At 38.8% G+C, this 26973-nt stretch overlaps 1 protein-coding gene across 5 annotated transcripts in view; it reads right to left on the reverse strand.

The window, feature by feature from the left end:
• Positions 1-26973, reverse strand: part of TRPM6 (transient receptor potential cation channel subfamily M member 6) — a 201466-nt gene that overhangs the window by 67897 nt on the left and 106596 nt on the right. For all 5 annotated transcript variants that reach the window (XM_053907814.1, XM_019463591.2, XM_019463590.2 and 2 more), the window contains 11 exons: positions 26657-26780; positions 23977-24049; positions 23756-23856; positions 20370-20504; positions 18982-19035; positions 15752-15904; positions 13489-13623; positions 11748-12028; positions 10055-10283; positions 5203-5355; positions 154-300 (listed from right to left, as the gene is read on the reverse strand). In XM_053907814.1, coding sequence (XP_053763789.1) covers positions 154-300; positions 5203-5355; positions 10055-10283; positions 11748-12028; positions 13489-13623; positions 15752-15904; positions 18982-19035; positions 20370-20504; positions 23756-23856; positions 23977-24049; positions 26657-26780 — 1585 coding nt within the window. The remainder of the gene's footprint in view (positions 1-153; positions 301-5202; positions 5356-10054; positions 10284-11747; positions 12029-13488; positions 13624-15751; positions 15905-18981; positions 19036-20369; positions 20505-23755; positions 23857-23976; positions 24050-26656; positions 26781-26973) is intronic.

Genomic DNA, 26973 nt, shown 5'->3' on the forward strand with positions numbered 1-26973 from the left:
CTCCTACCTCCTCTGTGATTCCCCTCATTTTTTTTTTCTTATCGCACTTCTACATTGTATCACAAGTTGGCAAACCAGGCATATCATTATCAAAATCATCATTAACTATTGACCATCATGAAGCCTATTTTTAATTGCTGCAATGAGACCAACCGTATAAAACCAAAACTTGACAATTGGAGCATTGTAGAACTCATAGATTTTCCTGGTCCATGGGAGGCTTTGGGGACCACTCTTTAAATCAAGGTGCTGATTTTCATCTAGTTTCTCATCAGGGCCTCTCTCCAAATCACGGTCTTTCTGCAAAATAAATAATCATTTATTGTCAGAGCCTTAACTAAAATACTGATATTTGCAAACATCCAAAATATATAACTATTTATGAATATAATACATTAGAAATTAATTGGGCACCCACCTGCCAAATTATAATCTTAGTCTTGCGAGGAAAGAAAACTACATGTATTGCATAAATCTCTGACTTTTGGGGAAGGAGCCCAAGAGATCTCTGAAATGCAAGCCAAGTATCCAATAATGAAACCTAGTCAGACCAAGAGTAGTTCCAAGGGTTTAAAAGTGGTCACTGCTCCTATTCTGCTTAACCTCCTTTGTCAGTATTTTGAAACCTAACGATATCGTAACATTCCCCTGAAATCATTAACAGATAATACAACTATCTCCATAATAGAGGAAGACAAAATAGACACCCATCGATGATGTATTTCCCAAGTCCTAGGAAAGTTGGGCACAGCATGAGTTTTAGAATTTTGGCTTTGATAGCAGACATGTAGCCCTCATTGATGGCAGGGGTGCTGTGCCTAAAGTCCAGGGACTCTCTGAGCTTCCAGGGTTCCTTGAATCCTCCTGCAACTATACGCCAGCATTTGTGTTGTACGTGCAAATATTTCCAAGGAAAGCATCAAATCTTTCACCAGTTTCTTACAACATATGTGTCAGTCCAAAGGGGTTAACCCTTGTAGGTGATAAGCAATAAGCATCCGTGTGGCAGACAAGGGGATGTATGACCGTGACTACACAGGTGTGCACACAGGATAAAAGCCTTGTAAAAAGCGGGGGGAAAGAACTGAAAAGAAACGAAAGCATTACTCGTAGCCTGGTTGTTTTGGGGAAGAGGGAACTTAGGAGTGGTAAAAGAGAAGCAAAGAGATGTCACCCTACTCTATAAAGGTCTGTGTGGTCCTAATTTTTAAACAGGAAATGCATTCCTTTTGTGACTTTAAAAAATATTAAATGAAAAGAAAGCCATGTTCTCTGATGCTTCTTTGACAAGTACGTTTCTCATCCTATCCACCAAAGATCTCTCTCTAGTTGTCACACCTGCAAGACTGGTATGATTTTACAAGACAAGGAATAAACGAAGTGTTGCTTGAAATGTCCATAAAATTGAGAAAATGTAATTTTTGAGGCTTCTGGCTTCTAGACGGGTTATCTCAGTGTCTGATTGATGGCTGTCATTCACATCACTTTGGGCAATGAAATTGGGGTTGTGACTTAAAAGTATAGGAACTGATCTGGTTCCTAACAGGTTCGGACCAGCCCAGAGTTAAAATAGCTTAGAGCCAATAAGAAAAGTCATCATTTACTGTGATTTTAATGACATCAGTACCACTTTAAGAAGATCCCAGAAAGCAATTTAAGTAATGACTTTGTGAGTAAATAATCTCTCTTATTATTTTTTTCTAGGAATTTCTCATTAGGTCTTACTTACTCTTGACAAGTTGGTATGCGTTATAAAGCCCTAATTGGGCCTCTCTCTAAGTTGAATTCAAAGACACCCAACTACCATGAGGAAGACAATGTGAGAATATAAATTCAGATTCAGGACTTTCCTTCCTGCACCCTTACAAGAAGGTAAACATAAAAATGTTTCACTTAGCTAACTTTTTTTCTATTCAAATCTCAATATCATCAATCAAATGGTCTCTCTCTCCCCCTTCTTCTCCCCCTTTCCTCTCCCCTCTCCCCTGTCCTCTCTCCCTCCTCTTTCTCTTTCTCTCAAAGGAATCTGCTATCAGCAGGCACACAGGATAAAATTATAACTACAACAATCAACTCTACTAAAATTCATACCTATTTTCCATTGTATTACTATCATCTTCCCCACTTAATGATGGTCTGATCAAATTCATTATTGTTCAACTTTCGAAAACATTTTTTCATTGTAGTTTATCAACATGTCTAAGAACTAAACTCCTCTTTCTCCTTCCAAACCTGCTCCTTTTCCAAATATTCCCATATCCTTTCAAGATGCCCTCGTTTTAACCATCAACTTCTTGGTCGTATTTGCTACCTCCCTTTCATTCATGCCCCATGTTCAAACTCTATTTGATTCTTCACTTAAGATTTCTCTTTTCCTCTCTATGCCCATTGCTACTAACTCTGGCCAAAGCCCATAATCCTCCCCATCTGGATGGTTACACCAGGCTATGTTCTCCCTGTTTTCGGCCTATCTTCTTGCCACGTCATCCCTTACGCTGGAGGCAGAATAATTTTCCTAATGGTCAGAGCATCTTGCTACTGTATCACATACATCCACGGGGTCTCCATTACCTACAGAAAAAATACCACATTCCCTCATAGGATATACAAGGGTCTCCATGATCTAGCCTCAATCTACTTTCCCAGCCATACCCACAAATATTTCCTCCTTGTCCCATATCCACTATAACCTGGACTCTAGCCAAGCCAAGGAACATACGATGTTTGACATATGCCTTGCAATTCCTGCCTCTGGGCCCCTACCTACTATCTGTCCTTCCACAGAAATGCTATTTCCACGTAAGTCCATCTTAACCACTACCTCATTCATGAAGCCGCCACCAATCTCCAATCCTCACTGACTGACACCAGATGAGAAGAATCTTCTTCTTCTAGTTAAGGCATTCTGCCATCTTGCTATAATTTGTTCCTAAGAAAGCTCCTGTCATCAAAAGTCATGCTTTCAAAGGGCTAGCAGCTAGATAGATTAAACTTCTGATGGCAAAGTTATTTTACCTGTAGAGACTTCAGTAAGGACTTTTATAAAACCTCACGAAGCAGATGCAGTGGGTGAATCTACACAGCTTCAGAACAATGGCCTTCCTTTTCCTATTACCGGTGGTACTTTCGTTATATTCATTATCACCCACTATTACCACAAGGACAAACTACAAAGACCTGCTAAAAGAGCAGCTACCTGTCTTCACTTTTCTCCCAAAATATAGAACACAAATTGTGTTCTTCAACTTATCAAGAATATTATATTTAATCAGCAGTGTGAAATCTTACCGTCTCATCAAATGCTGACTCTCTGCCTAGCAAAATTCCAAACGCAAAGCAGGTAATCAAAAACTATTGCTCTAGTTAAATTCATAGACAAGAGAACATTGTTACTATGATTATAATCCATTCAGAACAGGGCAAATTTGAAGGATTTTTTAATAAATGCTTTAAATTGAATAATGCTGAGGTATCGCGGGTACTCTGATTATAAGCCCCATGGTGGCAGAAGCCACCATGCAGTGTCTCCAGAACATTGTATCTTATCTGGCACATGGGAGGTGGCCATTAAATATTAATTTAGTTGATAAATTGATATGGCCATGTCCAAAGCATCCAGGTGGGCAATTGTTATAAACAGAACCACTACAGTACAGCCAAAGTTTAATTTTTCAGGGAATTGTGAGAATGTACCATATTTTTCAATGTTAAGAGCACAGTTAATTGCCACTTAAGGAAGGACTTCCTACTCTAAGAGTTCCCCTTTGAGAATGACTACTTAGTGGAATGCTCCAGCTATCTACAATGCCTTAAGTGTTTGTGGGAGCTTAGCTTTCCATGAAACCTGTAAAAGCCAAAAGTGAAGTTACATCCGCTTGCAAAGGACTATTTGCTACCAACTGCCAACATATTTATACACTTGTTTATAGATAAGTAGGTGGGTGAATGGATGGATGGATGGATGGATAGATAGATAGATAGGTAGGTAGATAAGCAGCTTTCTCCATTGTTCACTTCAATAAACTAACTCAGTGTGAACATATAAACGAGCAAATTCAAACAAAATATCTCACATATGAAGACTTCATTCTATTTCTAAAGGTGTTAAGCCAACACTGCATTTCTTATCTTCCCTTAAAAAAACACTTGAAATGGTCTGTGCTTAGTAACCATATCATCTAGCCAGCACAGTCACAATTGCGACAACTTGATTAGCCCAGCTTGGCAAGATAATTGCTCACGCATTCCACAGAGGTTAGAATGCACCTGTCATCTTATACTCTGAGAACCCCAGATAAAACATCAGCCTTAGCAAAGTGAGGATGGAAGGAAGGGAGAGAGGGTAGAAGAGAGGAATACATATATACCCAAACAGGCATGAGAGTCAAAATATTTAACAACTGATCTGATAGGGGCATTAACCAATCAGAATGGATGCTCACCCAATCAAAACAGACGTCAGCCATACCCACTAATGATAATTATTTTGAATTTAATACTTATTGAATACATTTTTAGATACTATAACAAATACTTCACAAGTACAAAAGCATATCCAAAAAAGATGCTAACTAAAGATGCTCATTAAAATATTAAGTACCACAGAAGACGGTCACTGCACCTACAGTAATAAGTTTATAAGCAATGATCCAAGCTGAGACAAAAAAGCAAAAAATACATGCACAGACAGAATACTGGGGACTTTCCAATGAAGACAGGTTGCAAGAGCAGTAGCTCAAGTTACTCAGGAAAGCATATACAGCTGGGAACTCAAGTAAAATTAGCTGGTCACTGGATATAACGAATGTAAAAAAAATTGTGCAGTGAAACAGTAAAGATAATGCAAATTCTAAACCTGCATCTTTACAAATAAAGATTTTTAAGGATATGAGGCATTCCTCATTGTAACTTTAGAGAAACAGTAACTCTATTCTACTTGTCACAAGGGAAAATGAAAAGTGAAGCAGCCATCAAGGCAGAATAAAGACTTTATTTCCCAAAGAAATGGGATATTTTGCTTAATCATATATGGGGGTTAATTAGACATATCATATATGCTATGCCTGATCATAGATAATATGACTAAGATTGTTAAATAAGTTGTTTCCTAAACAAATTTTGGGAATGTGTACATTTGTGCAGGTGTATGAAAATGTGCACGAATGCATATGAAAACTTAGTTCCTGGGGATATTGTACTAACCGTATAAGCACTTTCTTTGGCATTGCTGGCGTTCTGGTCACCATAATACCACGCAAACTGGAAGTCCTGGGATTGGGGAACATGTGACATCTCTGCTTTGCTTTTAAATTCCAATGACAAAATGGTGGGTGGAAAAAGAATACTTATGATGATCTTTGAAAGAAAATAAAGCAAAATAAACAGTAAGAGTTACACAAGTCACAAGTATTAGCCAAGTAACAAAATGAAGATTTTCACGTACATAAAGTGTCAGACCTATCCCCAATTCAGTTGATAACCTGATTCGACATGTACTTGTTGACTCAATTCCAATTCTAGAAGTGTCTCTCTCAGAAATACTCATAAATACAAGTGCATGTGTATAGGGATGATTGTTGCAGGGTTATGCGTAATAGCAAAAAACCTATGTCAACCTGGGGTACCTGGGTGGCTCTGTCAGTTGAGCGTCCAACTCTTGATTTTGGCTCAGGTCATGATTTCACAATTCGTGGGATCGAGCTCCGTGTCGAGCTCTACACTGACAATACAGAGTTTTCTTGGGATTCTCTCTCTCCCTACCTCGCTCTGCCCCCTCTCCCCTGTCAAGTAAATAAACTTAAAAAAAAGTCTATGTCAACCTAAATATCCATCTCCAAAGGGATAGCTTGTGTAGGACAACCTAAGAGTGGAATATTATGCAATCATTAAAAAGATAAAGGCAATTTTTAATATAATGAAAAGATATCCAAGTTATATTGTTATGTGAATAAAAGCAAACTATATAATAACATATATAGTGTGCTCCCATTGCTGTGCAAAAAGAAAATTAAAAATTAAAGAAGATCTGTACATACACATATATGCATTTAAAGGCTTAAAAATATGTATACTACACTGTAATTATTTATCCGTAGGAGCAGGCAGTAAGAAGTATTATTTTTCAGTAAGCATGAGCATATTGCTTTCATAACCTTTTAATGCCATTAAGTAGTTATCCCGTAAAACACATTAAAATGTATTCATATTATGAAATCAAGAATATAAAAACATGCCAAGTGCCACCTTCTGGTGGATTCACCTCACATCCTACACAAATATTTTCTTTGCCAGTAAATCCCAAGGAAGGTATACATCCAGATATCCATAGTTCCTTCATTATTATTGCTATTATTCATGTATTTATGGGCTACTCAAAAGATTTTTTTAATTCAAAAAATTATTTTACGTTCAATTTATATGGCTTTTAAGAATAAATAGTGTAGGAGATTTACTAAATGTACAACTCAACTTCTTGAGCACTACTGTTCTTTCAAGCTAAAATCAGGCCTTAGTTCTCTGGGATTCGGTGAACAAAAATACAATTAACCCTGACTGCACACCATTCATGATTAAATAAACTGAAGTCATATCCTGGTCAACTTTCACTGCCTAAATGACTTTTTGTTGTGTTTTAAAACCTAATCTCCTATAAGAAGTTTTTCAGGACCGTCCCAGTTTTGACAGGGTTTTGTTTGTGTGAACAGTATATGCTTTCTCTTCAGATGTGGAACCCAAAATACACACGGTCTTCTAGGTCTGGAAACATCATAGTTACCAGGCACAATGATGACATTACACTAATTAATTCCTAACCCACTTCCCGAAAAGACTCCACATTCTGTTGCCCTTGGCCCTTGCAGGACAACTGCCTCATGAAACACTACTCAAGGATAGCGATATCCCATTCCCAAGGGATCAGTTGGAGCCTATCACCCTATAAGTATTTAAATGAGTTTTCTCTTCCACCAGACCCTATAAGGTCTTCCTCCAGTCTTCATGCACTTGGAATTAGTCTAACCAGGACACCTTACAATCATTTGCAAATGTGTTCTCAAAACTCACAAGCCAAACACTGAGGAATCAGGATCTACACAGGGAGAGCGATTTCCTGCAGCTCAGAGATTTTAAGTAGCTAATTCAGACTTCTTTCTCGACTCACTGTGTTTTGGGGCAAAACATTCAGTCTTGTTTCACTTAGGTCTCTTTGTTGATACAAGGTATATGAGGAGCAAAATGTTATTAAGTTCTCAGTAAAAAGGATTTCTAGTAAACTAAACTATGTACAGGACACAGCCATGGGGAAAATTACTGCTCAAACTTGCAGCCAACTTACCCCATCTCATTCTCTACACATTTAAAACAGTTATTGCCAGAGATTGTGTAGCTAGAGGTGGACCCATTCATGTCTCTGCTTCATCATTTCCAAAGTTGAAATCAAAACAGATCAAAGGAGAACTTCTAGAAACAGCTGTTATTTATCCAATATTTTTAAAAGAGGAATCTATGTGAAATAAGTTTTGATTCAATTTCTCTTATTTTTGCAATCTCATTGGTGGAATTGAAATGTGCAAGTTCTTTTATTTATTTTATATATTATGCCTTTTATTTCTTTGTGTTTTGTATAGTGTGTCCAACAAAAACATATTTTTAAGAAAGTCGTCCTATTTGGGACACCAATTTTTAAGAACTGCAGGAAAAATAAAATAATATACAGTCTTAATGTATCTCTTAATTCTCATGCTTTATTCCTTTTAATTCAGTTTTTATAAGCATAAGGACTTTATAAGCTTGACCATAACCAAAGCTTTAGATTTGATGTCAAAAGTCTAATGTTTTTAGTAGTTAACTAAATTACTCTTGATAATTCAAGATGAGAGGTGAGGCCAAACTGTAATGGGTAGAAGAATCTGGAAATGGGTGAACAAATGTGCTTGAGGGCAGCTTTATAAAATAAGCATTTAAGGGACACCTGGGTGGCTCAGTCAGTTAAGTGTCCTACTCTTGAATCTCGGCTCAGGTCATGAACTCCCAGTTGGTGAGATAGAGCCCCACATCGGGCTCTGCGCTGACAGTGTGGAGCCTGCCTGGGTTCCCTCTGTCCCTCTCTCTCTGCTCCTCCCCCATTCATGCTCCTTCTCTCCGTCTCTCAAAATAAATAAATAAACTTAAAAAAAAATAAAATAAAATAAGCATTATTCCCTAAAACATCACATTGGATGAAGAGAACAGAAATTGTTGATTTTATTTAGTTTATTGTTGGTTAATATTCTTAAGATGAAAAAAATTTCACTAAAAAGGCTCATTTAGTTCTGTTATAATTATCAGAGGTAATGGAGTTTACTAAGAATGAAATCTTGTATGGGAATGCAAGCTGGTGCAGCCACTCTGGAAAACAGTATGGAGGTTCCTCAAAAAACTAAAAATAGAACTACCCTACGACCCAGCCATTACACTACTAGGCATTTATCCACGGGATACAGGTGTGGTGTTTCAAAGGGACACATGCACCCCCATGTTTGTAGCAGCACAATCAACAATAGCCAAAGTATGGAAAGAGCCCAAATGTCCATCGATGGATGAATGGATAAAGAAGATGCGGTATATATATACAATGGAGTATTACTTGGCAATCAAAAAGAGTGAAATCTTGCCACTTGCAACTACGTGGATGGAACTGGAGGGTATTATGCTAAGTGAAAGTAGTCAGAGAAAGACAAAAATCATATGACTTCACTCATATGAGGACTTTAAGAGACAAACCAGATGAACATAAGGGAAGGGAAGCAAAAATAATATAAAAACAGGGAGGGGGGCAAAACAGAAGAGACTCATAAATCTGGAGAACAAACTGAGGGTTACTGGAGGGGTTGTGGGAGAGAGGATGGGCTAAATGGGTAAGGGGCGCTAAGGAATCTACTCCTGAAATCATTGTCGCACTATATGCTAACTAACTTGGATGTAAATTTTAAAAAATAAAAAAATAAAAATAAAAATAAAAAGGGAATGAAATCTTGTATATGTTTGTATATGCTTCCAACTTCTAACCACCTTCACAACAGAATGCCTTTTGATGGACAGAGTTGGTACAATCATCCCCATTTTTATTTTTTTTATTTTTTTTTAATTTTTTTTTTTAACGTTTATTTATTTTTGCGACAGAGAGAGACAGAGCATGAATGGGGGAGGGTCAGAGAGAGAGGGAGACACAGAATCCGAAACAGGCTCCAGGCTCTGAGCTGTCAGCACAGAGCCCGACGCGGGGCTCGAACTCACGGACCGCGAGATCATGACCTGAGCCGAAGTCGGGCGCTTAACCGACTGAGCCACCCAGGTGCCCCTCATCCCCATTTTTAAAAAAAGAAACCGGGAGATAAAGTAGTGTCAGAGGCTCCCCTGGGAAGACCCCGGCTCATCTGTGAGAGCCAAAGATACTAACTGGCTTTCCTGAATATACTCTTCCACAACAAGGGAAAAATGAAGTCCAGAATACAGACCTTCAGAGTAAACCAATATTAAATTCTATACAGCAAGTAAATACATCTTTTTTTTTTAAGTATACTTATTTATTTGGAGAGAGAGAGAATGAATGAGCAGGGGAGGGGCAAGAAGAGAGGGAGAGAGAGAAACCCAAGCACTGACAGCGCAGAGCCCATCGTGGGGCCCCATCCCACGAACTATGAGACCATGACCTGAGCCAAAATCAAGAGTTGGATGCTTAACCAACTGGGCCACCCAGGCGCCCCAAATACACCTTTTTCTTTCAATTCAAGTACAGCTGACCCACAAGGTTACATTAGTTTCGGGTGTACAGAACAGAGACTTGAGACCTCCATGCTTGCACTGTGCTCCCCACAAGTGTAGCTACCGTCTGTCTCCACACAACACGACCACAGCACCACTGACCACATTCCTTGCGCTGCGCCGTTCATCCCTGTGGCTTACTCATTCCATAACTAAAAGCCTGTGCCTGCCTCTCCCCTTCGCCCATTTTGCCCATCCCCCCAGCCTCCTCCCCTTTGGCAACCACCAGTGCGTTCTCTGTGAGTCAATGTACCTTTAGCCAAGCATGTTTCCTCATTTTCAGGCGCCCAGTCCACATGTCTGTCAGCAGCATCTGGGTGCAAGTATGTGAAACGAAGGGCCGCAACCTTCCAGACACGGCCAGTTTCAGACAGGTGGAATCGCTCCAGTTCTTGAGTTCGTAGGTCAGCAGTTTCATGGCCATTCTTTCATTCTGCTTGAATGCCTTCTCCAACACATCCAGGGCAAGCTGGCCAAACTGTCTGTAATGACACACAGTCAGTGGCAAAAAAAAAAAAAAAATGCAGGTGAGAGTCCCAGTAACATTCAAAACGATGAGAGAGGAGACTCAGGAAAGACCGATGCAAAAGAATGAACAGCAACAGAATAACCTCAGATTGCAGAAGCTATTTGAAAGTGATTGCTGCTCAGATGAACGGTTCTCCCTTTCCAGAATTTGGTTTACACCAGGCATGGCTGAGCTATCTATCCATGGGGAGAAGCCTGTCTACACTACAAACCAGGCTATATATAGCTTGGTTTGGGGCTCTCTGACAAGATCTAATAAAGAATTTTTTTTACAGAAAAGACTGTTCAATACTGAACTAGCGATTAAGGAAAATCATGGGGTCACCCTTTTTTTCCTTAACATTTTAGAAAATACATAGATGACTTGAGTAAGAAGCTAGACTTGGAGACATTTTGGGGGAGGTTGTTTACTCTAAAAAGCAGACCCTGCTATTCTCTCGGAATCTTTTTTTTTTTTATTATTTTTAAAAACTGTGTATATATTTTGAGAGAGAGAACAGGGGATGGGCAGAGAGAGAGGGAAAGACAGAGAATCCCAAGCAGGCTCCGAGCTGTCAGAACAGAGCCTGACTCAGGGCTCAAATTGAGCCTTCCAGGTGCCCCTCTCTGGAACTTTTATTTTATTTTATTTTATTTTATTTTATTTTATTTTATTTTAAGTTTATTTATTTATTTTGAGAGAGAAAGAGAAAGAGCGAGCAGGAGAGGGGGCAGAAAGAGAGGGAGAGAGAGAATCCCAAGCAGGCTCCATGCTGTCAGCACAGAGCCCGATGTGGGACTCAAACCCACAAACTGTGAGATCATGACCTGAGCCAAAATCAAAAGTCTGACACTTAATCGACTGAGCTATCCAGGCGCTCCTCTCTGAAACTTAAAAGTCACAATTACACATTAGTTTCCATTAGCTCTAGCCCCTCTTCTTTCCTCACTATTATAATGCTTCAGTAATAAAAAAAAAAATCAAAACTATTTCTAACTTTTCTGTCTTTTGCCATCATGCTCTGGTTCTTTGACACATGATACATTTATTTGTTTTCCTGCCTGAAAGGTACTACAAGTAAACAACAAGTTTTCACTTAACTTAGTATCAAAGAGTTTGAGAGTTCAAAGTCATTAACTGAACATTCTATGTGAGGAAACCAGAGTCCTGAAATCTGGCCAACTAATCACCCAATTAGTAAACAGCTGGACTAAGACCAAAACGCAGCTCTCCTAATTTGAGGACCAACCCTCGACTCTCTTCTGCTTGTTCCACAAAGCACCCTGAAATACCTAAAGACCCTTATTTACAGGAGAGCCCAGGAAATGCACGGCAACAAGTCCATGCGTCTTACAAGTTCTAAGGTGAGGGAGATAAAAGTGTCTAACCATTCTAAGAACTGTCGATGTTTAGTATGAAGTGAAGAGAGAACTCCTACTTTGAGTAATTTTTCAACTCTTCTGAGGCATCATCCACCATGTTGCTCTCCTTAGCTTCATGGGCCATGGCTCGGTAGAGTTTACAAGCAATCACTGCCTTGACCGTGGCCTCCTCTCCATGCTGCCAGAAGAACATGGCCATCTTCTGTCTTTTCATTAGCACAGCCCAAACCAATAGGTCATTGTAAGGGTAAATAAAGCCAGTAGACTCAGGGTCATCGGATATATTTTGCTCTTCTTTTGACTTCTTCCTTGATTTATGAAGGACTACAGACTTTTCCTGTTGGAAAATGAAATATACATGGAGTCCCAAATACTCAGATGCATGATATTTGACCTAATGAAACATATCAGGTATCCTAAGAATATTTTTTAAATCATTGACAAGAGATGGAAATAACAATGGAACTTTATAAACCAGAAATCAAAATTTTGGTCTTTTAGGTGATCTATTTCTCATTGTGTCTGACAGATCCAGGGTCTAGAAGCTGAGATACCTTGTGTTTATTTAGCACAACTTAAAACACTACGCCTTTGGGATAGACCCAATAACTATATGACAATTTTTAATTTCCCCAGGAAATAGGTCAAAATAACATACTGGATAAATGAGAACTATTCGATTACTCTAACCTTACTTTATAAATCAATTCATCATCTTTCCCTTAGAAAAATGTCACTAGTATTGACAACATGTATCCAAACTGATCGGTTTTAAGTTTCCTTTCCTTTATTCTGATTATATTCCTCTAGTAATAGTAATATGTAATAATGAAATACTATTCTCTACCTGGTAAGCTAACACTTTACAGCCCATCAGAAATGCCACTCCTTAACTCCCCCATGTGCTTCTATATCACTATGTGCGTATTTCTATTTCAATATTTATCATGCTGCAAAACCATATTACTTCGGGGAGAGTGGGATCATTTCTCAGTCATCTTTATATCTTCTCCACCCATCTGCATCCCAAATTCCACCAAGCACCCAACGTAATGCCTGCTAAATAACAAGATTCAATGATCATTCTTTTTGATAAAAGGGGATAAGAGAGAAAATTATAAGCTTCCTCTATTTCTATAAATAAAAGGAATTTGTACTCATTGATGGTGATCAAGGGTAATTTTATAAACTATCCATTCATCCTAGGAGCTATGGAAAGCAAACCTCTTTGAGCCAACATAGGAATCGTGTATACAGAAACTTGAGCAAAAGCATGTAGCCCCGAGAAAGGGAACTAAGGGAATGCGAGGAGCGGTGGAATAGCAACTTTGCTCACAGCGCTCAGTCGTTGGAAGACGGCAGTGGCACCCACCTTCCTATGGTACTTGCAGATGGTCTATTGGTGCCTCCCCGTCTCCAACTTTAAATGAAGAAGTGGTCTAATCTGCAGGAACAATTTTATTTTCAAGTCTAAAAGTAAATAAGTAGTGGGGCACCTGGCTGATCTCAGGGTTGTGAGTTCAAACTTCACATTGGGCAGAGAGATTACTTTAAAAAAAAAGTTTCAGGGGCGTCTGGGTGGCTCAGTTGGTTGAGTGTCCAACTGTTGATCTCAGCTCAGGTCGTGATTCCAGGGTCATGGGATCCAGCCCCGTGTCAGGCTCTGTGCTGAGTGTGGAGTCTGCTTGGGATTCTTTCTTTCTTTTTCTCTTTCTTTCTCTTTCTCTCTCTCTCCCTCTCTCTCTAAAAAATAAAAAAAAAAATTTTTCTTAATTTCTAAAACTAAATAAGTGGTACCTTGAATTTGTAAGGCTGGGCGGTTCTAATGAACTGGGAGTGCAGAGTGCTTTCTGCGGATTCCTTTCTATTTCCTGAGGGACGTCTTCGGTGCAGAGGGGGCTGGGAACGGCTTTCAGCAAAACTGGTCACTTGCTGGCATACGTTATTTTGTTTTTCAAACAAAACAAAAAGGGAAATGAATATTAGTATGGTGACAATTAACATCTCATTTCTAGACAGTAATGAAAACAAAACATTATATTGTATCAGGTATCCTACCAAGTATCCAATGGTTCTGTCTCTAGCCCATAATTAGAATTAATTACTCACCCCACAAAAGCCTCTCATGATCACCTCCTTATTAAGCACAGTTATTTCCTAACGTCTGAGAGAACATGTTCTTTTGTTCCCTATTATATATCTGCATTCCTTCTCTATGTGGAAATTCCATTAAAAATCAATGGATGTTCTATACCTGGAATGAGTTCAGAAGAGGCAATAAAGATTCACAGTTCTGATAAGAGAAAGTTCCCACTCACAAACAACTCCAAGGTTAAGTTAGAAAGTTATGGAACTTCTCCAGATATTATGAATCACCTCTGCAATTCCAGTGATTAGACCCAATAACAACATAATTTGTTGCTTATCAGCATGAAGCTTTCATCAATGAGAAACCAAAAGAAGCATTCTTAAAGGGGCTGATACAAACTATGGCCTTTGAGCTACTTTATTTATTTATTTATCTATCTATCTATCTATCTATCTATCTATTTAAGTTTACATTCTACAGATATAAATTAGAGAAATGATGGGATCTGGACTTCTAAAAAAATACTCAAATTATTATCATTATCATTGTGATACAGAATTAATAGCATTGTCAGTAGTAATCATAATGACTATTATTATTCATACTCTATACCCTCCATATACTAGGAATACGTGCTTTCGGGTGTTACTTTATTTAATCCTTTTGATGAATTTATGTTATTCTCATTTTATAGATAAGGAAAACGACACACAGAAAGGTTAAGTTTCTCATTCAAGATTTCACATTGAGCAAAACTAATCCTCTGTCCCAAATCTCTCTGACTCCAAACCATGTGTTTATAAGTGCTACAATCTAACTTACCATCAGAATTTACTAATAACTCTACTCCTTCACCAGAAAACAGTCAGAGAAATGGGTAGTAATTTCATACCATTTCAAAAGAAAAAACCACTAGGGGTACTCGCCTAGCGAGTTCCCTGCTGGGCTACAGCGAGGCCACAGTCAGTCCTCATACCTGTCCCAGGGAACCTCACAGCAAGGAATACTTAGTTCAAGTGAAGGAGCTCATATGTCAGGTGCATCCCTATGCCTTTGAAATCTCAGGGAAGATTATTTTCTCTGTGAGATTTAAGTTTCTTTTTGTTTTGCTCTTTTATTTCTTACAGACAAGTTGGGCTTTCACTTTACCTGATTCTTTATAAATAAAGGTGGCCTCATATTCTGGACTCTTCCTGTGAGCCCACCCCAAACCTCCTTTCTAGTCTCATCCTGCACAACCTGTCAGCACGGCACCAGTAGCAAAGGTCTCCTTGCCACTGCAGAAACATATCCTCATGTCCACAACACTGTGCCTGTCACTGCCCCAGAATGCCCTGAACCACCTTTTCTAACACTTCCGTTAACCTCTAAGAAGAAAGGCTCTCTTCAGTCTACCGGTTAATAACAGCGATTTTAAGAAACCAGCAATGTTTTCTCTGCTAATCAACCAGGCAGCAACTCTAACTTTGCATTCCTAGACTTCCGAAAACATGATGGAAAATAAAGTATGTACAGTGTGTTTTTACCTAGTACACTCTGCATGCATTTTCCAATATAACCCTTACACACCTGTGCCAAGATTGTGGTTTCCAGACTACGGACTACTAGGAGTTCACAGATGTAAGCCCAGTAAGCCTTTCCCCTCTATACTTTCAAAAGGAGAGAAAAGAACTGGTCATTCCCCCCTCAAATCTTTCTCAACACATTACTTCTATGGCAGTACATCACCTATTGTATCCTGTTCCCTATTATGGCTAGTTATTCATAAATCTGTTTCCTCTGAGAGTTTCTGAACTCCTGATCTTTATGTCCAACCTAGACCAGCACTGTCATTGACACGTAGCAGAGACTCAGTCAATGTCCATAAACACAGATGTCCGTTTTAGAAGCTATTCCCATCTGAACTTCCGAAGCCATTTTTCGAAACGCGTAACTCCTAGTTATCATCCCCAATTTCACTCAGGTACTTACCAATTGTGGCACCTTACGTTTTCTGTAGAGGTTGTTGTAGAGGGCTCTGAAACTTTTTCTAGTGTAGCTGCTGCGATAAGCTCCACCAATGAGGTATTCGATGACCAATCCAATGTCGATCAGTGTTATTCTGTAGCCTGAGAGAAGGGCATGCTGAAACAAAACCATGTAATGGACTGTAACTTTCAGTGCCTTTTTTTGGTCTGGTTTGCCATCTGTTAGAACATAACCCAGTCAAGTGCAAAGAGGCAGACTCACGCTTTTCAATCATCTTTACAAATTGATCGATTAATGTGACCAACTCTTGATACAGTCTGCTTGTTCAGATGGAAAAACGAATTTGGCCTTAATGTGTTTTTAGTTTCACAGACATCAAATGTGTGCTTATATTTGCTCATTCAACTCTCTTTTTTTTTCTCTCTCTCTCATGCATACACATACTTTATAATAAAATACACTTAAATATAGTATAAAAGATTGTTTTTAACGGGAAATTATGGATCTACTATAGCAGAAGTAAAATCACTGGAGGATATCACCAAAATGTGCCATTTTGACATATTATTTTGAATAAAAGTTACTTAAGAGACAGCCTGTGCCAGAAAACACTCAGACTGACTCTGTCCCCTTGAAAGCAGGAAATAACTCTCCCTGTAAAAGGTACCCTCCCTGTACCACGAGATAAAGAGACATCCTTTTCACCAGAGATGAGAAATTGAGAGTGGAGAAGGCTGCATAAACAACCTTCTTACTTTTTACTAATTTACTCCCCCTGCCAAGTTCTGTTTAGAACTCCTTACTAACCGAAGCTCCCAAAGTTAACTTCTCTTTGTCCTGTCAATTCCTCACAGATGTATTGTCTCTTTGTCTGAAAAGTATAAAAACTGCCTGCCTTGGTCATTTCTTGAGGTCTCAATTTCATTATTGGGTCTCTGTGTGCACACAATAAAACTTTGGGTGTTTTTTTTCCTGCTAATCTGTCGCACGTAAAATGTAATTCTTAGTCCAGCTGGAAGAACCTTGGACTGAGGAAAATTTCTTCCTCCCCCTCAATATACTGAATGTAGGTGATCCAAAATCTTTCACCTCTCCATTGAAATGGACTATATCGCACACAACATGAGAATATGGAAGGAAGGAGAGCAAATAGAAATAAGGAACATGGAATGACAGAACGAAGTAAGATATCAAAACATGAAGCTACCAAAACACATGGAATGGTGAGCAGGAGGGCTAAGCAGCAGATTTCCACGTACATGCGTCTTGGTCTAAATGAAGATTACTTTGACCACTTAAAACCCACCTTACTACCTCTTCATAACTGTTACTCTCAACTACCATTCACAGTACATTTTTTAAATTAAAGTATAATTGACAAACACTATCCTATTTGTTTCAGGTACATATCAAAGTGATTTCATATTTTTACACATTATGAAATGGTCCCCATGATAAGTCTAGTTATCACCTGTTGCCATAAAAAGTTAGTACCGTACCGTTGACTATATTCCCTATGCTGTACATTACATCCCCAGGACGTATTTATTGTATAATCTCCTTCACCTATTGAGCCCACCATCCAACTCTGGCCCTCTCCAGGAATCAACAATTTGATCTCTGAATCTGCGAGTCTGTTTCTGTTTGATTACTAGAGTCCACATCTAAGTGAAATCACACAGCATTTGTCTTTCTCTATCCAACTTATTTCAACATTTTTAAGGCACACATGGTGCTGAACAAGATCTTTGAAACAAACAGATTATGAACAACATTCACAAAGCTTTGAACAAGAAATAAGGCTTTATGTACATATGTATATTTGCTTATTTATAAATAAATGCAATAAATAACATAAATATGTATTTACATATTTCACATATGAATAAATGTAAATAATTTCTTTTTCATATCCATAATTTACTTTTTGCAAGGAATACCAAAACTAATGCTCTTAGTTGCTCCTAGTTAAAAGCATATTTAACTTATTCCATTCCTTTTTCTTTCACTTACTGTAATAGAATCAAAGTTCAAGGAAATAATCTACGGAGAATTATTTTGATCTAGCAGAAATCACGCAAACTAAATTTATATCACCACGGACTCTTTTGCTTACGTCTAACTTTGCCAACTACACGTCTTCCTCCGCCAAGGCTCTCCCACCAAGTCAACATAGCCAGAAAGCCTGGACACTCTCCATCAAGAAAACCAGACTTCAGAGAAATGAGGGAAGTACTTTTAAAGTGTGCCAGGGATGGATTTTAATCATGGGGACAAAAAAAAGTCTCTCCTAATTTTCTGCAGATGTGAATAAAAGTTCTTGGTGATTAAAAGAGAAGGAATTAAGGCATAAAAGTCTGTTAAAGTGGGAAGGTTTGGGGGCTCCTGGGTGGCTCAGTCAGTTAAGCATCCAACTTTGGCTCAGGTCATGATCTTGCAGTTCATGAGTTTGGTCCTGCCTGGGCTCTGTGCTGACAGCTCGGAGGCTGGAGCCTGTTTCGGATTCTGTGTCTCCCTCTCTCTCTGCCCCTCCCCTGCTTGTTTCTCTCTCTCTCTCTCTCTCTCTCTCTCTCTCTCTCTCTCTCTCTCTTTCAAAAATAAATAAAACATTAAAAAACAAAAAAAGTTGGGAAGGTTTGGTAACTAATAGATGATTTTATTTGAAGTCTGACGTAAGTCAGAGTTCAATGAGAACACTATAAGCAGAATATGAGCAAGGGTATAGAGCAGTGTGATTCCTCCTGGCTCCCTAGAACAATGTGTAGGCTTACAAAAGAAGATAGGGACCCCAAGCTATCGCTTATAGTCAAAACAATAACAAAACAATGCAAAGCACATATTAGTCCTCCGATAAAGACAACCGGACAAGGACAAAATTTCTTTATTTTCAGCAAATATGATCATCATTGGCAATACTGTTGTATCATGTTGAGCTAATGTTCTGATTGAAAGTTTTATATGTCTCCGGTTCATATTTTATCAGAGAAAATAATTATTAGTTAGTGCCACTTACTTGGTAGATCAAATCCTTAAAAACATAAAATAAATTATAAGGAAAAAAAACCTTCCGAGTATTGTTTGGTGATGAAATTATTCAGAGTCGGAGGCAAAGAGGGTAGGTAATTCACTAGAAAATCCAAATGTACATTTTACAGGGCAAAATCTGGCAATACCTCAATCACAAAGCTAAGGCAATACACAAAGAAATCTGTCCGCATTCGTAATTAGGTTACCTGCTTTACATCTCGGACAAGATGATGCAAGAGCATATTGGTGGGTCCTTGTTTCTGTCATAAAGAAGAAAAGAAAAAAAATGATTCCTTTTAATCACCACGTGCAAGGGGAAAAAATATTTTATTTCAGAATGTACAAATAACCCAGAATACTGAAAATTTTCTTCAACCTCTTTAGTAATGAAGCTCACCCCAATTAATTATTAGAAAGGTACTCCCTAAGAGAAGACATAATTAGACTGAAATAATTTTCAAAGCAAGATGTATTTTTTTTAATGTTTTTAATGTTTGTTTATTTTGAGAGAGAGAGAGAGAAAGAGACAGAGACAGAGTGTGAGCAGGGAAGGGGCAGAGACAGAGGGAGACACAGAATCCGAAGCAGGCTGCAGGCTCTGAGCGGTCAGCACAGAGCCCGACGCGGGGCTCCAACCCACTAACCGTTGAGATCGTGACCTGAACTGAAGTCAGGGGCTTCACAGACTGGGCCACCCAGGTGCCCCCAAGATGTATTTTAAAAAGATATATACGTAGATAGTAAAAACGTAATTAACTTTATTTTTTTCAAGAGATAAAAATAAATCTTAAATAGTTTATCGCTATCCTTTATCATATATAAGCTACACAATTACAAACCCCATCCATCACACAATTACATTCCATCAACAAATACTTATTGAATGCTTACCACACTCAGGCAAGTTTTGAGGGAGTCAGTGAAGAATAGAAGTACTTTCTTCATAGTGTTTACAGTCTAATTGAAGAGAGTGGGACTTACATGAGAAAATAACCTAAACTATCAAGACTGTGTGTGTTCAAAAAGAGTTGCAAAAAATATGTACCATAAGATCAGATTTACTGTGAACTGGAATATTCAAAAAGGCAGGCCTTGAATAGGGCTTTGAAGAAAGGGTGAGATTCAAAGGCCAAGAAAGGACATTTCAAGAAGGGTGCTTGGCTTGAGCAAATGGTGTTTTTACAGTGAGTAAGCTGGTCTATGTTCAATAAAGGGTTTGCATAGGAAAGTTGCAGGAACAGACTTTTAACGGTGGCCTTAGGTTGAGATGCCTCCAACAACTCAATAAAAGCAATTTGTCCTTATTCACATTATTGGCTTTAATTATGGTCTTATAAATACTGTGGTATTTTCTTAGATGAGTTTATATTTCTATTCTGTGTAATTAATTAAAATAAAAAACACAGAAATGACTATAGGATAAAATAGATTTGGTAAGAATGTTTGCCCTTTGGTTGAGAAATCTCTGATTTATCTTTGTACATGAATATTTAAGGAGACGAACATTTAATATTCATTTAGCTTAAGCTAAAGCTTAAGCTAATTAATAAATAAAGCCTAAGGGAGGTGGTTGATGGGATGTTCCAATACTCACTGTATTATAGAGCTCTTCCAGTCGGGGGATGGTAAGAAAGCGATGGAGGTTCACTCCATATTCTATTAGGAGCTTCACAAAATCCACTCGATCCATCACCAAAGCATCTAACATTGCTTGCTCCAGTGTGCCAGGCTTCGGAAGGTAGAAATACATAAGAGACATAGAGATAATTAAGAAAGCAGAAACTTGAAAAAGTAGAAATAACTAAAGAATTACATATATTTGATCTCAATACAGACACAACAATCATAAAATACAATCGTAGTAGAAACGTTCAGGACCTGAGTGAAGAAATAATAAAAAGTGAACTTGAAGGCACAAAAGACACCTTAAATAAATCTGTTCTGGTTCCAGAAGACTGATAATTGTAAACATCCCAAATTAATGTGTAGGTTTAACGCAATTCTAATAAAACAAAAATCAAGGTTATTTTTTTGTTGTTGTGTTCACTTGGCATGTTTTCATTTAAACTACGCTGGTATCTGAATACAAATGGCAAATTAAAAACACTCATTTAATTTTATTCTGACCTAAAACGTTACTAAAATTATAGCAAAATAATTTTTTTTAAAGAAATGAATCCACAAGAACACAGAGGTCCAGAGAGTAACATTTTGGAAGTCGGAAAGGAGATGGTCAAGTGGTCTTTGACTTAGTAGTCCCCAGAATCCCCCAAGGTAAAAGTCCCCAGAAATCGAAACTGGGAAAAGCCAAGAACCAAACAGATCTCTGCCACAAAATCCTGGCAGCTTCAGGATGACATCGATGTACAAATACTGAATTCCTAATGTCGAGACCTTCCCAATCCTCTTCCCCCGTCTGACTTCCATTAACACTAGCAACAAGGCTTTTACCTTATCCAGGCAGGGGTCTGGAGGATTCTTTTCTGGTAAAGGAACTAAGAGAAAAGGCGGGAATATGCTGTCATCTCAGGTCCCCCAACAAACGGCGTCCAGATCACTCCACCGTGAAGCTCAAAACTACAGCTAAGCTTCACCTAGATGCTCAGAATTTCTAAAGAGCTTTCTCTCCTCCACTCTTAAATAAAAAGCCCAGAAAAGACACACCACAAAACATCAATCAGTAAGAATCAGACAATTCAGGAAGAAGAAAACCTCAAACAAAAACAAAAACAAAAACAAAAACAAAACCTATCAATATCCTCAGGGAAATAAGATACTACATTCAGGATGCTTTAAAAAAAAAAAGGCAAAGAACAAATTTGCTCCTAGAAATTAATAGTATGCTACCAGAAACAAAAAGCTCCACATAAGGCATGAAAAGGAAAGTTGAGGAAATCTAGCAAAGGAAAGATACAGAAGATAAAAGGGAAAAGATAAGATTAGAGGAGCAGTCCATAGGTCCAACATTTTTTTTTTAAATTTTTTTATTTATTTCTGAGACAGAGAGAGACAGAGCATGAACGGGGGAGGGTCAGAGAGAGAGGGAGACACAGAATCGGAAGCAGGTACCAGGCTCCGAGCTGTCAGCACAGAGCCCGACGTGGGGCTTGAACTCACGGACCGTGAGATCATGACCTGAGCTGAAGTCGGCCGCTTAACCGACTGAGCCACCCAGGCGCCCCATATAGGTCCAACATTTAAATGCTATGAATTCCAGAAAGAGAACCCAGAATAAACAGGAAGCAAATTCCCCAGCATGGAAACATGTGATTGCTAAGTTGAAAGCATCTGCCCAGCATTATGGATACCCAGACTCACAGCAGCACGCATCATTGTGAAATCGGAAAACACTAGAAAGATATTTTTTTGAACTTCCAGAGAGGAAAAGAGATGGTGACAAAGGAGCAGAAAACAGAAAGATTTTTATTCTCAATAGCAATGTTGAATGCTGGAAGCTAAGCATTCAAAATGAGTTCTGGTCTTTAATTAAAATATCTCCAAACATGTGAGTTCTCAAAATGCTTCTCTCCCATGTTCCCTTTCTCAGAAAGCCACTGAAGGATGCACCCCATTAAAATAAAGCAGCAAGCCCAACAAGAGGAAGGCACGGGATACAGAGAACAGGTGCTCCACTACAGGAGAGAGGCAAAGGGAATCTCCACTATGATGAAGGTAGATTCCAGCACGATAGCCCAGAACCGGGAACAGCAGGCAACCAGTCCAGATTGTAGCAGTGAGGACAGCACCACAGACAGAAATGTTGAGAGGTCTCTAAAATAGATGAATCAGAAAAGAGCAATATGATTTGTTATTTAGAAATATGGAGATTTTGAAATATCAGTACAATCAAAAAACGTCAAAAATACTTGGGTCTCCTGGTCAGCAGGCCAAAGAACTACTGTGTTTCTTGTTGTTGTTGTTGTTGTGTGTTGTTGTTATTGTTTTAGTGCCTTTTAGTACCATTAGATGTTTTAAAAATGGGGCACCCGGGTGGCTCAGGTAGTTACGCGTCTGACTCTTGATTTTGGCTCAGGTCATGATCTCACTGTTGGCAGGATCAAGCCCCGCATTGGGCTTTGTGCCGACAGTGTAGAGCCTGCTTGGGGTTCTCTCTCTCTCCTTCTCTTTCTGACCCTCCCCTGCTCATGCACACGTGTGCACATTCTCCCTCACGTGCTCTCCCTCCTCCCTCTCTCTCAAAAAAAAAAAAAAAAAAAAAAAAGTTTTTTTTTTAATTTTTTTAATTTTTTTTTTTTTTAACGTTTATTTATTTTTGAGACAGAGAGACAGAGCATGAATGGGGGAGGAGCAAAGAGAGAGGGAGACACAGAATCGGAAGAAGGCTCCAGGCTCTGAGCCATCAGCCCAGAGCCGGACGCGGGGCTCGAACTCACCGACCGCGAGATCGCGAGATCGTGACCTGAGCTGAAGTCGGACGCCCAACCGACTGAGCCACCCAGGCGCCCCCCCAAAAAAAAGTTTTAAATAATGTGCATGTATTAGTTTGACTGAAGGATAATATACCGATGGTATGGTCACAACTGCAGTTCTTAAAAACGAAATGTTAATAGTGATTATCATTAGCACGATGGATAATCTTTCTTCTTTCACTTTTACGCTGTTTTCACTTATTTCTATTGTGAGTACATTTTAATTCAAAAATAAGGAAAACTTCAAGTTTGAAATCACAATATAAAAATCTGGCCATAGAAAAAATAAATAAAATATGCTTCCATTCTTTCTTTCTCCCAACTTTGTTTGCCAGTTTCAATCAGGCTGCAGAGCCTGAGGGGGAAAGACATGTTTTTAGGGAGACAAAGTTGATGAGAAAAATGTCTCCGGTATCCTGGGGACCCAGCTATTGCAATGCTACCTCCACACCCCTCCCAAACCAATCTATCTCTCCTCCATTTTTTTTTTTTTTTTGGCCCTCCCTTACAAGCCAAATATTTTTCCAAAATAACTTCATTCTCACTATACCTTCCAATGTTGTCCATAAGTTAGGATATGTTTCTTGGCAATGTCCATTCTGTCCCAAGCCATTGCCAGATTTAATTGTTCTGATGCTGCTAAATTTGTGCCTAGGGTAAAGAAGGGAACAAGAATAGATCCTATTTAAAATATCCACATAAAAAACACTGAGTTCCACGGAACGTGAGAAGAGGAAACGAGGAAGACATGTAACCTCGTCAGACACTCACCTTTTAGCAGAGCCGTTAGGATTACTAAATCAAGGTCTGGTGACTCCTCAGAATCAGCATCAAATATGGTCATCTATAGCAGTTGAAACACAGAAAGCCATACATTTTGGGAGCTCATAAAGAAATGGTTTCAAAAAGTACCCACAAAATGCATTCTAGAGCTAATGAGTTGAGAAAACATTAATGTAAAAAACCACATAGAGTTAATCTCCTTGATTTGTTACTTTCCCTTTTTACTCAGAAAACTTTTTAAATAGGGTAATAGAGAATTGTGGAAGCTCAAGGGAAAAAAAACGTAAAAATTCCATGTATCCTACAGAAAACACATGAAAAAACATGACTACACTAAATTTACTATGGATACACTATAATGAAAAGAAACAGTGTCAATTCCTTTAAAAAAATTTTTTTTTAATGTTTATTTATTTTTGAGAGAGAGAGAAAGACAGAGTGCAAGCAGGGGCGGGGCAGAGACAGAGGGAGAGACGGAATCTGAAGCAGAGTCCAGGCTCTGAGCCATCAACACAGAGCCCAATGTGGGGCTCAAACCCATGAACTGTGAGATCATGACCTGAGCCAAAGTCAGACACTTAATCAACCGAGACACCCAGGAGCCCCTCGGTGTCAATTCCTAATGCGAAAAAAAAAAAAAAAAAAAAATCATTCCTTTTGAAGCGATACCATATGACATCCTTCTGTTCACGTAGCCTGAGAAACTAAAATTTTTGCTTTTTTCATGAGAAGTGAATCCTCAAGGATTTTTCATAAAATAAGTGAGGCAATTACAATGCACCCAGTGAGTAACTACAACAGATGGGCACAGCCGGTCTTCACAATGTCAATGTCCAATGCATCCGGACATGAGACTGATTTTTTTAAGACAAATAAGGATTTTACTTATGATTATAAAAGGTTGCTTGCTGTTAAGGAATGTATCTCAAGCTTTCTAAATGCAAATATATTTTATATAGTAAAGGGAACTGTTTGGGAAAAAAAGAGCCAAGTCTGGCAAGCCCAGAAATGCCACCAACTAGTGAGTTTGAGGGAAATATCTACAGGCCCCTGAACCTCAGGTTTCTCATCTACAAGGTGAGAGGAACCCACTAAATAATCTCTAAGGTCCTGTAAAGATAGAATAACAATGCTTCCACAATTCAGATGCTTCCACAATTCCCTCCAACTAACAGCCCCTTTATGTGCATGAATAAAATCAACTCTCAATTATGCAGGGGTCGAGGACCTAATTCCTAAGATGTGCAAACCCATCGCTGACTACTCTTGCCTCCTCTTTGATCGTTACACTGTTTGTTACTCTCTTTGATGACAGGAAGACACAAATAGAAGGGTGATCTCTTTAAGGTGTCCTTTCCTTACTGAGTACTGTGGGAGATATCAAATGTAGTAGGCTACACACAAAATTTCAACTCTGAGCCCCATGTCAGTTCTATCATTCTATAACTGCTGACTCTGGGCAAATCACCTAAATTCTCTAGGTTTTAGCTTTGGCATCTCTGAAATTGGAATAAACAGTCACTGCCATATTGCACTCACTCATGGTTGTTATGTTTGTGGTTATTAGGTCCACTGACACCTTTAAAAGTGTTTTTCACATATGTTTATCCATGCTTTGTCCAGCCTGAATTTGTTCAATTTGTTTGTCTGAGGCCAGGTGCTTAAATATTACTAAAATCTTGTATGATTTGGCCTAGCTTTTGAATTCTGGAAAGATCACTGTGAATCATGACATATTTGCATGTTTACTATACCTGTTGGCTTTATATCGTCTAAGTCATTGATAAAAATCTTGATCAAAGTACCCTAAAACACGAAAATCTTTTCACGAGTCTATATTGTGTTTACAGTCCATAGTTTGTGGTCTCCATTTTCTGGCCCAGAGTAAATTCCCACATTTCCCATTGTTCAGTACATCCCCAAAGATCTCCTACATGATTTACTAGGATGTTATGATGCAGTCACCTAAGCCAAGAGAGAACACATGGAGCTATGCTTTTACCCTCTGAAAATATTTATGTGTGATCATCACTAAATGTGCTCACTCTTCCGTAATACTGACATGTTGGTTTTTCTCCTAAGTGCAGTCTGAAATGTGAAGAATTGTAGGGAGGTGGGGAGGGCAGGGAATAAAAAGCCAAGTTGACTCAAATAAGGGTCAAGTTCTCCAGATCTATATACAATCAAAGTAAAATTAAAAACTCCTTATTTTGGGGGCACTTTGCTGGCTCAGTTGAAAGAGCATGTGACTCTTGATTTTGGGGCCATGAGTTTGAGCCCCACACTAAGTGTAGAGATTACTTAAAAAAATAAATATTAAAATAAAATCTTAAAAAAAGAAAAAAAAACCCTTAGTTTTAAATGTTGCGGAGGGGTGCCTGGGTGGCTCGATCAGATGAGCATCCAACTTCAGCTCAGGTCATGATCTCACGGTTTGTGGGATCGAGCCCCGAGTCAGGCTGTGCGCTGACAGCACGGAACCTGCTTCAAATTCTTTCTGCCTCTCTCTCTCTGCCCCTCCCCAGCCTGCTCACTCACGCACACACATGCACGCTGTCTCAAAAATAAATAAACAATAAAAAAAAATAAAAGTTTTGGAAACAAATATTACAAATGATGCAAATTATCAGTTTTAAAGTTGGTCAAGTTATCAACTCATCATACTCACAGAATCCCTGTGCACCATACACTCCATGAGAATTTGAAAAAGGTGCTTGGACTGCTTAAGACTAAAGTTGAAAGTGTTCTGAATCATGCAGATGATCTCCTCCTTCACCTGAGGACGTAGGGTCCTGAGAAGAGAGAGAAATGATAATGCCTTGGCACAACACAGAGAAGAGAACGAGCCAAACACTTCAGTGCAGGAACCCTTGTCTGTCCCATCCGACTGAAAAGATTTCTGTAGATGCTTCTGCTGTGAGAGCAAATGAGGAGGAAGCAAAAGGAAGCAGGGCACCTGGAGAGGCTGAATTTGAAAGTGAGCGT

The sequence above is a fragment of the Panthera pardus genome, unplaced genomic scaffold (assembly GCF_024362965.1).
Source record: "Panthera pardus isolate Hobbes unplaced genomic scaffold, ASM2436296v1 HiC_scaffold_20, whole genome shotgun sequence".
Taxonomy (NCBI): Eukaryota; Metazoa; Chordata; class Mammalia; order Carnivora; family Felidae; genus Panthera; species Panthera pardus.